At 46.1% G+C, this 14,384-nt stretch overlaps 1 protein-coding gene across 9 annotated transcripts in view; it reads left to right on the forward strand.

Moving 5' to 3' along the window:
• The window catches only part of LOC139578046 (protein phosphatase 1 regulatory subunit 12A-like), a 57,691-nt gene extending 50,169 nt beyond the window's left edge, over positions 1 to 7,522 (forward strand). For 6 of the 9 annotated variants that reach the window (XM_071405205.1, XM_071405199.1, XM_071405207.1 and 3 more), the window contains 2 exons: positions 780 to 6,173; positions 6,884 to 7,522. In XM_071405205.1, coding sequence (XP_071261306.1) covers positions 780 to 866 — 87 coding nt within the window. In that variant the 3' untranslated portion in view covers positions 867 to 6,173; positions 6,884 to 7,522. Of the gene's footprint in view, positions 1 to 779; positions 6,488 to 6,883 lie in introns of all 9 variants that reach the window. The other 3 variants (XM_071405203.1, XM_071405201.1, XM_071405202.1) reach the window with 3 other exon arrangements.
• Positions 7,523 to 14,384: the final 6,862 nt, after the last annotated feature.

A 14,384-nucleotide genomic window follows, 5' to 3' on the forward strand; every position in this document is an offset into this window, starting at 1 on the left:
ACAGCCATGAATAAAGAATGGTACCAACACATCCTCCGAGAGCAACTTCTCCCAACCATCCAGGAACAGTTTGGTGACAAACAATTCCTTTTCCAGCATGATGGAGCACCTTGCCTTAAGGCAAAAGTGATAACTAAGTGGCTCGGGGAACAGAACATCGATATTTTGGGTCCATGGCCAGGAAACTCCCCAGACCTTAATCCCATTGAGAACTTGTGGTCAATCCTCAAGAGGCGGGTGGACAAACAAAAACCCATAAATTCTGACAAACTCCAAGCATTGATTATGCAAGAATGGGCTGCCATCAGTCAGGATGTGGCCGAGAAGTTAATTGACAGCATGCCAGGGCGTTGCAGAGGTCTTGAAAAAGAAGGGTCAACACTGCAAATATTGACTCTATGCATCAACTTCATGTAATTGTCAATAAAAGCCTTTGACTTTTATGAAATGCTTGTAATTATACTTCAGTATTCCATAGTAACATCTGACAACAATATCTAAAGACACTGAGGCAGCAGACTTTGTGGAAATTAATATTTGTGTCATTCTCAAATCTTTTGGCCACGACTGTAGTGCCCTACTTTTGGACCCTGGTTAATAGTAGTGCACTATATAGAGAATAGGGTGCCATAGGGCTCTGGTCTAAAGTAGTGCACTATATAGGGAATAGGGTTCCATAGGGCTCTGGTCTAAAGTAGTGCACTATATAGGGAATAGGGTTCCATTTGGGATATATCCAATGTCAGTTTTCAACCTAATAACCAATGTTGTTCCTCTAGGTGCTCGGTGACCTGAGAGCTGACAACCAGCGACTGAAAGACGAGAACGGAGCGTTGATCAGAGTCATCAGTAAGCTCTCCAAATAGACGGAGAGAACGAGAGCGAGAGACAACAGGGAAGCCCACTCCCTCCCTCCGTCCATCCACCCCTCCCACCTCACATTCCTACCAGTGCCAAAGAATGAAAGAGAGAGAGAGAGAGAGAGAGAAGAGGGGGGGGACAAGAAACAGAAAAGAGAAGACGTATGAGAATGTGGTACTCTAAACAACACCATATCTTGACTTGATTGTGACGCCTCTTCTTCCTTAGTCCTGACCAATCGCTGTGGCTTGTTGTGTGTGTGTCTTATGCCCACTTTGAAGACAGGACCGTATCCATGGCAGGTAGCCATGACAACTGTGGTCATGACAACGGCTCGCATAGTAGCAAAGAGACGTGACAACAGCCAAATGCCCATGGGATTGTGATGTAAAAAAACAAAACAAAAACAGGATATAGACAATGTTCACAAGGGGGAACACTAATATGAGAATACACAATCCTTCTTCTGGTGCCATCCACACACAATCCTGCCATCCACACACATTGCACCGGTCCAAGGCATCTTGGTCCCTTAGCTCTCCCACTTAGTAATTTATTTTGTTTTGTGACCACCACATTCACACACCACCTTTTCCACCAACCCACTCTGCTATTGTACTAACTACGGATCTCAGTCCCTCCCACTCAAAACTCTCCTACCCCACAAATACACTCCTTATAGAGGCTTTCACATCGACTCCGTGCCAGACCCTGGATCCAAACCATAGACATCCATACAGCTTTCTTTGTGTGACATCCTAAACTGTAAACAGAAACCATGACCTTTCTTAACAGTTGGAGGGGCCTGTTTTCCCAGACACAGATAAAGCCTAGTCCAAACCTAATAGAGATTATTCTCTCCATTCAGCAAGGTTTTTAGTTCAGCATCTAGTCTGTAAAGAATGAGAGTGATATTGCACATCCCACATTGTGAATACCGCTGCTGTGTCCGGAAAAACCAACCCTTTGTGTTTTTTGGGCTGAAATATTTTAACTTTTAAACTGGTAACAGTAACATTTCCACGTTATTTTCATTTCACTTTTCTGTATTCAGTCACTTTCAGACTTCAATCTCTAAAAGACCAACTGGGGGGGAAATCCAATAGCCTCTTAATCTGGTAGTGTCATTGCACTCCATGACCCTCTTAATCTGGTAGTGTCATTGCACTCCATGTCCCTCTTAATCTGGTAGTGTCATTGCACTCCATGACCCTCTTAATCTGGTAGTGTCATTGCACTCTATGACCCTCTTAATCTGGTAGTGTCATTGCACTCCATGTGCCTCTTAATCTGGTAGTGTCATTGCACTCCATGACCCTCTTAATCTGGTAGTGTCATTGCACTCCATGTGCCTCTTAATCTGGTAGTGTCATTGCACTCCATGTGCCTCTTAATCTGGTAGTGTCATTGCACTCCATGTCCCTCTTAATCTGTTAGTGTCATTGCACTCCATGACCCTCTTAATCTGGTAGTGTCATTCCACATGCGTGTTCTGAACCCACCAGAGATCCACTCTTCCCCTCACATACTATAGTGTTCTGAACCCACCAGAGATCCACTCTTCCCCTCACACACTATAGTGTTCTGAACCCACCAGAGATCCACTCTTCCCCTCAAACACTATAGTGTTCTGAACCCACCAGAGATCCACTCTTCCCCTCACACACTATAGTGTTCTGAACCCACCAGAGATCCACTCTTCCCCTCACATACTATAGTGTTCTGAACCCACCAGAGATCCACTCTTCCCCTCACACACTATAGTGTTCTGAACCCACCAGAGATCCACTCTTCCCCTCAAACACTATAGTGTTCTGAACCCACCAGAGATCCACTCTTCCCCTCACACACTATAGTGTTCTGAACCCACCAGAGATCCACTCTTCCCCTCAAACACTATAGTGTTCTGAACCCACCAGAGATCCACTCTTCCCCTCACACACTATAGTGTTCTGAACCCACCAGAGATCCACTCTTCCCCTCACACACATGCGTGTTCTGAACCCACCAGAGATCCACTCTTCCCCTCACTAGTGTTTTTGTTTAGTGGCCCACAGAGGCTGCGTCCCAAATGAAACCCTCATCTAAGTAGTGCACTACATCAGGGCCCTGGTTAAAAGTAGTGCACTAGATAGGGAATAGGGTGCTACAGGCCCTAGTTAAAATTAGTGCACTACGTAGGGAATAGGGTGCCATTTGGGACACACAGACCCACTCCATGCTCCTTTAAATGACCACAGACAGAGCAGTCTGTTGACCACAGCACTTTACTCACCACCAGCCAGGCCAAGCTAAGCGATCACAGATCTGCGCCAGGCCAAGCTAAGCGATCACAGATCTGCGCCAGGCCAAGCTAAGCGATCACAGGTCAGCGCCAGGCCAAGCTAAGCCCCGTCCTGATTCATACTATACAAAACAGCTCCCCTCATCCACAAATCTGCAATCCCAATAATCTGTCCTTTCTCCTGAAGTGTGCACTCGTGCACTCCTTCACAAATGTAAAAGCATTGGATAGGTGGAGGTATAGACTAGAGGACAGGTGGAGGTATGGACTAGACTAGAGGACAGGTGGAGGTATGGACTAGACTAGAGGATAGGTGGAGGTATGGACTAGACTAGAGGACAGGTGGAGGTATGGACTAGACTAGAGGACAGGTGGAGGTATGGACTAGACTAGAGGACAGGTGGAGGTATGGACTAGACTAGAGGATAGGTGGAGGTATGGACTAGACTAGAGGACAGGTGGAGGTATGGACTAGACTAGAGGACAGGTGGAGGTATGGACTAGACTAGAGGACAGGTGGAGGTATGGACTAGACTAGAGGACAGGTGGAGGTATGGACTAGACTAGAGGACAGGTGGAGGTATGGACTAGACTAGAGGACAGGTGGAGGTATGGACTAGACTAGAGGACAGGTAGAGGTATGGACTAGACTAGAGGATAGGTGGAGGTATGGACTAGACTAGAGGATAGGTGGAGGTATAGACTAGAGGATAGGTGGAGGTATGGACTAGACTAGAGGACAGGTGGAGGTATTAACTAGACTAGAGGATAGGTGGAGGTATGGACTAGACTAGAGGACAGGTGGAGGTATGGACTAGACTAGAGGACAGGTGGAGGTATGGACTAGACTAGAGGACAGGTGGAGGTATTGACTAGACTAGAGGACAGGTGGAGGTATGGACTAGACTAGAGGACAGGTGGAGGTATGGACTAGACTAGAGGATAGGTGGAGGTATGGACTAGACTAGAGGATAGGTGGAGGTATGGACTAGACTAGAGGACAGGTGGAGGTATTGACTAGACTAGAGGACAGGTGGAGGTATGGACTAGACTAGAGGATAGGTGGAGGTATGGACTAGACTAGAGGATAGGTGGAGGTATGGACTAGACTAGAGGACACGTGGAGGTATGGACTAGACTAGAGGACAGGTGGAGGTATGGACTACACTAGAGGACAGGTGGAGGTATTGACTAGACTAGAGGATAGGTGGAGGTATGGACTAGACTAGAGGACAGGTGGAGGTATTGACTAGACTAGAGGACAGGTGGAGGTATGGACTAGACTAGAGGACAGGTGGAGGTATGGACTAGACTAGAGGATAGGTGGAGGTATGGACTAGACTAGAGGACAGGTGGAGGTATGGACTAGACTAGAGGACAGGTGGAGGTATGGACTAGACTAGAGGATAGGTGGAGGTATGGACTAGACTAGAGGACAGGTGGAGGTATGGACTAGACTAGAGGATAGGTGGAGGTATTGACTAGACTAGAGGATAGGTGGAGGTATGGACTAGACTAGAGGACAGGTGGAGGTATGGACTAGACTAGAGGACAGGTGGAGGTATGGACTAGACTAGAGGACAGGTGGAGGTATTGACTAGACTAGAGGATAGGTGGAGGACTAGACTAGAGGACAGGTGGAGGTATGGACTAGACTAGAGGATAGGTGGAGGACTAGACTAGAGGACAGGTGGAGGTATGGACTAGACTAGAGGATAGGTGGAGGACTAGACTAGAGGATAGGTGGAGGTATGGACTAGACTAGAGGACAGGTGGAGGTATGGACTAGACTAGAGGATAGGTGGAGGACTAGACTAGAGGACAGGTAGAGGTATGGACTAGACTAGAGGACAGGTGGAGGTATGGACTAGACTAGAGGACAGGTGGAGGTATGGACTAGACTAGAGGACAGGTGGAGGTATGGACTAGACTAGAGGATAGGTGGAGGTATTGACTAGACTAGAGGATAGGTGGAGGTATGGACTAGACTAGAGGACAGGTGGAGGTATTAACTAGACTAGAGGATAGGTGGAGGTATGGACTAGACTAGAGGACAGGTGGAGGTATGGACTAGACTAGAGGACATGTGGAGGTATGGACTAGACTAGAGGACAGGTGGAGGTATGGACTAGACTAGAGGACAGGTGGAGGTATGGACTAGACTAGAGGACAGGTGGAGGTATGGACTAGACTAGAGGATAGGTGGAGGTATTAACTAGACTAGAGGACAGGTGGAGGTATGGACTAGACTAGAGGACAGGTGGAGGTATGGACTAGACTAGAGGACAGGTGGAGGTATGGACTAGACTAGAGGACAGGTGGAGGTATGGACTAGACTAGAGGACAGGTGGAGGTATGGACTAGACTAGAGGACAGGTTGAGGTATGGACTAGACTAGAGGATAGGTGGAGGTATTAACTAGACTAGAGGACAGGTGGGGGTATGGACTAGACTAGAGGACAGGTGGAGGTATGGACTAGACTAGAGGACAGGTGGAGGTATGGACTAGACTAGAGGACAGGTGGAGGTATGGACTAGACTAGAGGACAGGTGTAGGTATGGACTAGAGGATAGGTGGAGGTATAGACTAGAGGACAGGTGGAGGTATTGACTAGACTAGAGGATAGGTGGAGGACTAGACTAGAGGATAGGTGGAGGTATGGACTAGACTAGAGGACAGGTGGAGGTATGGACTAGACTAGAGGATAGGTGGAGGTATGGACTAGACTAGAGGACAGGTGGAGGTATTGACTAGACTAGAGGATAGGTGGAGGTATGGACTAGACTAGAGGATAGGTGGAGGTATGGACTAGACTAGAGGATAGGTGGAGGTATGGACTAGACTAGAGGATAGGTGGAGGTATGGACTAGACTAGAGGATAGGTGGAGGTATGGACTAGACTAGAGGACAGGTGGAGGTATGGACTAGACTAGAGGATAGGTGGAGGTATGGACTAGACTAGAGGACAGGTGGAGGTATTAACTAGACTAGAGGATAGGTGGAGGTATGGACTAGACTAGAGGACAGGTGGAGGTATGGACTAGACTAGAGGACAGGTGGAGGTATGGACTAGACTAGAGGACAGGTGGAGGTATGGACTAGACTAGAGGATAGGTGGAGGTATTAACTAGACTAGAGGACAGGTGGAGGTATGGACTAGACTAGAGGACAGGTGGAGGTATGGACTAGACTAGAGGACAGGTGGAGGTATGGACTAGACTAGAGGACAGGTGAAGGTATGGACTAGACTAGAGGACAGGTGGAGGTATGGACTAGAGGATAGGTGGAGGTATGGACTAGACTAGAGGACAGGTGGAGGTATTGACTAGACTAGAGGATAGGTGGAGGACTAGACTAGAGGATAGGTGGAGGTATGGACTAGACTAGAGGACAGGTGGAGGTTTGGACTAGACTAGAGGATAGGTGGAGGTATGGACTAGACTAGAGGACAGGTGGAGGTATTGACTAGACTAGAGGATAGGTGGAGGTATGGACTAGACTAGAGGATAGGTGGAGGTATGGACTAGACTAGAGGATAGGTGGAGGTATGGACTAGACTAGAGGATAGGTGGAGGTATGGACTAGACTAGAGGATAGGTAGAGGTATGGACTAGACTAGAGGACAGGTGGAGGTATGGACTAGACTAGAGGATAGGTGGAGGTATGGACTAGACTAGAGGACAGGTGGAGGTATTAACTAGACTAGAGGATAGGTGGAGGTATAGACTAGAGGACAGGTGGAGGTATGGACTAGACTAGAGGATAGGTGGAGGACTAGACTAGAGGACAGGTGGAGGTATGGACTAGACTAGAGGATAGGTGGAGGACTAGACTAGAGGATAGGTGGAGGACTAGACTAGAGGGAGTTTCACCATGAATTTGCTTTGATACCCAAGAAAGCAAGTGAACAAGTGCACACTTTGGTAGAAAGGACAGATTATTGGGCCCAGTGCTAAACTCCCTCCTTAGGTTTCTATTGGGAAGTAGGGAGGGGAACGGAACGGATAGCGGGAGGAGAGGTGTATCACCGCAGAGCTGAGGGTCAAAGGTCATTGCACAATATTATAGACTTGCTGTTCTGTAAAAGCCTAATATGCAATGCATTGTTTATTATTATTATTACCATAATAAAATATGATAAAATATATTATTTTCGTATTTTTCCATTTGTCTGATGTCAATCTCTCCCGCTTTGCCAGGGAGCCACATTGTTGGATTATGTATATTATATTATACATGTGTAATAAATAAGTAATATTAGGCTTGAATTAATAATAATCATGTTGAGAGAAATGAATCCCATGTAGTCTTCATCACCATGTTGGTCTAATAATATTACATGGATGACAGCACCTAATAAAGCATGTGTTTGTAAACCTCTGCTCTACTGTCTATTGCTGTTTGAACGTATGTCTGTATCTAGTGTTCTGTTTTAAAGGGACAATTATGTCTGTATCTAGTGTTCTGTTTTAAAGGGACAATCTGGGATTGGTAAATTCATTTTTTTGGGGGGGATGATTCTTTAATTATATATAGCCATCAATAGGTCTGTCTATGAATTTGAGAGTGGTTACGTCTCTGCAGCGCCGTTCCTTAGACGTTAACCTAAACAAGTTGCCGTCTTTGTCGGGGGGGGGGGGGTTTCTTTCTCGAATCCCAGATTGCTCCTTTAAAACTGCGGTTGGAATCCAATCCTTTCAACTCTATTTTTAGGTTTACTACATGTCCCTGATGACTGAAGAGAGGTCATGAAAGTCCAACAATACTCCTTAACATTAGAATGCGAAGGAGGAGTTTTCATGTCCATGTGAAGGGATAGTTTCTATCTGCTACCACATCATGTGAAGGGATAGTTTCTATCTGCTACCACATCATGTCCAAGTGAAGGGATAGTTTTAATCTGCTACCACATCATGTCCATGTGAAGGGATAGTTTCTATCTGCTACCACATCATGTCCAAGTGAAGGGATAGTTTTTAATCTGCTACCACATCATGTCCAAGTGAAGGGATAGTTTCTATCTGCTACCACATCATGTCCATGTGAAGGGATAGTTTTAATCTGCTACCACATCATGTCCAAGTGAAGGGATAGTTTTTAATCTGCTACCACATCATGTCCAAGTGAAGGGATAGTTTCTATCTGCTACCACATCATGTCAAAGTGAAGGGATAGTTTTTAATCTGCTACCACATCATGTCCAAGTGAAGGGATAGTTTCTATCTGCTACCACATCATGTCAAAGTGAAGGGATAGTTTTTAATCTGCTACCACATCATGTCCAAGTGAAGGGATAGTTTTGATCTGCTACCACATCATGTCCAAGTGAAGGGATAGTTTCTATCTGCTACCACATCATGTCAAAGTGAAGGGATCGTTTTTAATCTGCTACCACATCATGTCCAAGTGAAGGGATAGTTTCTATCTGCTACCACATCATGTCAAAGTGAAGGGATAGTTTTTAATCTGCTACCACATCATGTCCAAGTGAAGGGATAGTTTCTATCTGCTACCACATCATGTGAAGGGATAGTTTCTATCTGCTACCACATCATGTCCAAGTGAAGGGATAGTTTTTATCTGCTACCACATCATGTCCAAGTGAAGAGATAGTTTCTATCTGCTACCACATCATGTGAAGGGATAGTTTCTATCTGCTACCACATCATGTCTAAGTGAAGGGATAGTTTCTATCTGCTACCACATCATGTCCAAGTGAAGGGATAGTTTCTATCTGCTACCACATCATGTCCAAGTGAAGGGATAGGTTCTATCTGCTACCACATCATGTCCAAGTGAAGGGATAGTTTCCATATCCAAGTGTATTTAGTGTCTTTATGTCTCATAGTCATAAAGCGTCTGAGACCAGGAGTGCTGAACTAGGATCAGGTCCCCCTTTATTAATTCATTATAATTGGAAAAAGCCAAACTGATCTTAGATCATTCAACACTCGTCCTCTGAAGAGGAACAAGCCCAGTAGTGCTACAGATAAAATTATGCCATTTAGCAGAAGCTTTTAGCCAAAGCTATTTAGCCATGCGTTCATACATTTCACGTATGGGTGGTCGCAGGAATCAAACCCACTACCCTGGCGTTACAAGCGCCATCTTCTACCAACTGAGCTACAAAGGACCATGTGTCCCAAATAGCACCATATTCCCTATATACTGTACAACTTTTCACCAGAGCTCTATGGGCCCTATGGGCCCTGGTCAAAAGTAGTGCACTATATAGGGGAATAGGGTGTCATAGGGCTCTGGTCTAAAGTAGTGCACTATGTAGGGAATAGGGTTCCATAGGGCTCTGGTCTAAAGTAGTGCACTATATAGGGAATAGGGTTCCATAGGGCTCTGGTCTAAAGTAGTGCACTATATAGGGAATAGGGTTCCATAGGGCTCTGGTCTAAAGTAGTGCACTATATAGGGGAATAGGGTTCCATAGGGCTCTGATCTAAAGTAGTGCACTATATAGGGGAATAGGGTGCCATAGGGCTCTGGTCTAAAGTAGTGCACTATATAGGGGAATAGGGTGCCATAGGGCTCTGGTCTAAAGTAGTGCACTATATAGGGGAATAGGGTGCCATAGGGCTCTGGTCTAAAGTAGTGCACTATATAGGGAAAGGGTTCCATTTGGGAAACAAACACAGTGTACAAGTAGTTGCTGTAAACTTGAAGGTCTTGCTGACAGTCTGTCTGGCTGGTAACATTTCCGTGCATCTGCTGGCAATGGAGCCATCAATCTGGCTGATGTTTGTGAGTGTCTGAATGTTTAGGCTTCCGCTCACTCACACACACACACACACACACTCACTCATACATACACACACACACACACACACACACACACACACACACACACACACACACACACACACACACACACACACACACACACACACACACACACACTCTCTCCCTGTCTCACTCTCTCTCTCCCACACACACAAACACACACACACACACACTTTCGCTCTCTCCCCCATCTCTCTCTCACACACACACACACTCAGTCCAAGCCCCCCACCCTGTGTGTCCCGTTGCTTGCTAGCGTGCCTGGTAACCAGATGTCTCACATCATTGGAAGGAGAGAAAAAAATAGAAAATGAAGAGAACAGCTGGAACAATGTCCACGACCTTCCCACAGAGGAGGAAAGGAGAGAGAGAGGAGGAAAGGAGAGAGAGAGGAGGAAAGGAGAGAGAGAGAGGAGGAAAGGAGAGAGAGAGAGAGGAGGAAAGGAGAGAGAGAGAGGAGGAAAGGAGAGAGAGAGAGAGGAGGAAAGGAGAGAGAGAGGAGGAAAGGAGAGAGAGATGAGGAAAGGAGAGAGAGAGAGGAAAGGAGAGAGGAGGAAAGGAGAGAGAGAAGGAAAGGAGAGAGAGAGGAGGAAAGGAGAGAGAGAGAGGAGGAAAGGAGAGAGAGAGGAGGAAAGGAGAGAGAGAGGAGGAAAGGAGAGAGAGAGGAGGAAAGGAGAGAGAGAGAGAGAGGAGGAATGGGGAGAGAGAAAGGAGGAATGGAGAGAGAGAAAGGAGGAAAGGAGAGAGAGAGGAGGAAAGGAGAGAGAGAGGAGGAAAGGAGCGAGAGAGAGGAGGAAAGGAGCGAGAGAGAGGAGGAAAGGAGAGAGAGAGAGAGGAGGAAAGGAGAGAGAGAGAGAGGAGGAAAGGAGAGAGAGAGAGGAGGAAAGGAGAGAGAGAGAGTTCTTGTGTGTGTTAATTTGAACCAATATTACTGATTAACAGAATGTTGTCATCGTTTGATCCTACTAACAGTTGTAAGGTGAAGCTACTAAAGGCAACATTGCATCTCCAAGACATTGCAAATTTACCGGCCTGTTTCCCTGACCCAGTTTAACACTATTCCAGGACTAAATAGCATGCTCAATGGAGAATCTCTATTGAACTCTGTGTCCAGGAAACCAGCCCAAAGTGTTTTATATAGACTCAACGAAGTCTTAGGAGGCCTACTGTAGGTTCCCCATCCATACATAGATACCAGTCAGTATCACACACACGCACACGCAGACGCACACACACACACACACACACACACACACACACACACACACACACACACACACACACCAAAGTTTTCTGGTTCGAATCCCCGAGCCGACTGGGTGAACAATCTGTTGATCTGCCCTTGAGCAAGGCACTTAACCCGAAGTTGCTCTGAATAAGAGCGTCTGCTTAATGACTCAAATGTAATATGGTTCCCATCCATACATAGGTATTAGTCCCAGACAGGCCCATCTGCTAGTTCCATCTATGTGCTGTGAACAGCGATAGTAGCACAGAGGTAGAGACCAAACACTGTCCTGTAGGAATAAAGCTGCTGACAACCAGCTCAGCTCCTAATAAGGTAGGACTGACTGGCCTAGACACACTCTCTCTCTCTCTCTCTCTCTCTCTCTCTCTCTCTCTCTCTCTCTCTCTCTCTCTCTCTCTCTCTCTCTCTCTCTCTCTCTCTCTCTCTCTCTCTCTCTCTCTCTCTCTCTTTCTCTCTCGCTCTGTCTCTCTCTCTCTCTCTCTCTCTCTCTCTCTCTCTCTCTCTCTCTCTCTCTCTCCCTCTCCCTCTCCCTCTCTCTCTCTCTCTAAAATATCCCTCCGGTCTGAGAAAGATAGAGTGAGAGGAAAGGAGGAAGAGAGGGAAGCGGATGGATCGCAACCTTATATGGGGAAAAGCGCTGGTTTTCCCAGGGTTTGAGGCTCTCACCCGTGGCACGAAGCCAGCCAGAGGACAAAACAGCACCCTAGTGACATCTAGTGGTGGAAGTGCGGAATGTCAGATAAAAACTCTGATCTTAACGATTAACTCTTATACACATTGGCAGCTGAAAGCTTAATTACAGTATACAGACAAACATAGAAAAGGTGAATAAAAAGTTATTTAAAGATGAAAAAAAGCATGGAGGCTGAAGATGGTGCCTGCTCTAGTCTAGGCAGGTTCAGATGGTGCCTGCTCTAGTCTAGACAGGTTCAGATGGTGCCTGCTATAGTCTAGACAGGTTCAGATGGTGCCTGCTCTAGTCTAGACAGGTTCAGATGATGCCTGCTCTAGTCTAGACAGGTTCAGATGGTGCCTGCTCTAGTTTAGACAGGTTCAGATGGTGCCTGCTCTAGTCTAGACAGGTTCAGATGGTGCCTGTTTTAGTCTCTAGTCTAGACAGGTTCAGATGGTGCCTGCTCTAGTTTAGACAGGTTCAGATGGTGCTTGCTCTAGTCTCTAGTCTTGACAGGTTCAGGTGGTGCCTGCTCTAGTCTAGACAGGTTCAGATGGTGCCTGCTCTAGTCTATACAGGTTCAGATGGTGCCTGCTCTAGTCTCTAGTCTTGACAGGTTCAGATGGTGCCTGCTCTAGTCTAGACAGGTTCAGATGGTGCCTGCTCTAGTCTAGACAGGTTCAGATGGTGCCTGCTCTAGTCTTTAATCTAGACAGGTTCAGATGGTGCCTGCTCTAGTCTCTAGTCTTGACAGGTTCAGATGGTGCCTGCTCTAGTCTAGACAGGTTCAGATGGTGCCTGCTCTAGTCTAGACAGGTTCAGATGGTGCCTGCTCTAGTCTTTAATCTAGACAGGTTCAGATGGTGCCTGCTCTAGTCTCTAGTCTTGACAGGTTCAGATGGTGCCTGCTCTAGTCTCTAGTCTTGACAGGTTCAGATGGTGCCTGCTCTAGTCTCTAGTCTTGACAGGTTCAGATGGTGCCTGCTCTAGTCTCTAGTCTAGACAGGTTCAGATGGTGCCTGCTCTAGTCTCTAGTCTAGACAGGTTCAGATGGTGCCTGTTCTAGTCTAGACAGGTTCAGATGGTGCCTGTTCTAGTCTAGACAGGTTCAGATGGTGCCTGCTCTAGTCTCGTGTCTTGACAGGTTCAGATGGTGCCTGCTCTAGTCTGTAGTCTTGACAGAGAGGGGGGGGGGGGGGGGGTCCGATGAAGACAAGGCACGTCAGCCTGCTTTGTGCCTCACAGACGATGCTCTGTCCTGTTTGATATTGATTAGCGGCAGAGGACAGATGATGCCTAGTGACTTTACCCTGCCTTCATGTACATATCTACCTCATTATTATCTATCCTGATGCCTTGTCACTTTACCCTGTCTTCATGTACATATCTACCTCAAATACCTTATTATTATCTATCCTGATGTCTCGTCACTTTACCCTGCCTTCATGTACATATCTACCTCAAATACCTTATTATTATCTATCCTGATGCCTAGTCACTTTACCCTGCCTTCATGTACATAGTAGTGTCCTGAGGTGCCTCTCACAGCTGGAAGTTAAACTGTGTCTCTCAATCTTCTGTCTCAAGACATTTCCCCCAGAAAGACAGTACCCCTGTGTGGCTCCTCGTGTACACTTGTAAAGGTTCCCCCCGACTGAATCCTTCGCCACAATCGCGGCAGTGATGTGATTTCTCCCCTGTGTGGCTCCTCGTGTGCTCTATCAGCCTACTGTTGAAGATGAATATTTTACTACAAAGATGACAAGTAAACCTGTCTGCAGCAGGAGTTTGGAGGTGACCTTTCTGTGGAGTGAAAACAGAATCCACAAATATCCACAAAAGAGCTGTTCTTTATCCTTTGTCTGAGTTTGCACATGTTTAATCACGTTTAATCAAATGTACCCAATGTAAATACCCAAATGTACCCGGGGGATTAAACCACAAAGACCAGGGAGGTTTTCTAATGCCTCGCAAAGAAGGGCACCTATTGGTAGATGGGTAAATAAAAAAAAGCAGACATTGAATATCCCTTTGAGGATGGTGAAGTTATTAATTACACTTTGGATGTGTACTACACAAAGTTACTGGCGTCCTTCCTAACTCAGTTGCCGGAGAGGAAGGAAACCGCCCAGGGATTTCACCATGAGGCCAATGATAATTTTAAAAAGTTACAGAGTTGAATGGCTGTGATAGGAGAACACATTACAGTTATTACACAATACTAACCTAAATGACAGAGTAAAAGGAAAGAAGCATGTACAAAATAAATACATTCCAAAATATGCATCCTGTTTGCAAAAAGGCATTAAAGTAATATGGCAAAGCAATGACATTTTTGTCCTGAATAAAAGTGTTATGTTTGGGGCAAATCCAATACAACACATTACTGAGTACCACGCTGTATGTTTTTAAGCATAGTGGTGGCAGCATCGTGTTATGGGTATGTTTGTAATTGTTAAGGACTGAGGAGTATTTTCCTCGAGGAAAACCTGGTTCAGTCTGCTTTCCACCAGACACTGGAAAG

This window comes from Salvelinus alpinus, chromosome 6, assembly GCF_045679555.1.
Source record: "Salvelinus alpinus chromosome 6, SLU_Salpinus.1, whole genome shotgun sequence".
Classification (NCBI taxonomy): domain Eukaryota; kingdom Metazoa; phylum Chordata; class Actinopteri; order Salmoniformes; family Salmonidae; genus Salvelinus; species Salvelinus alpinus.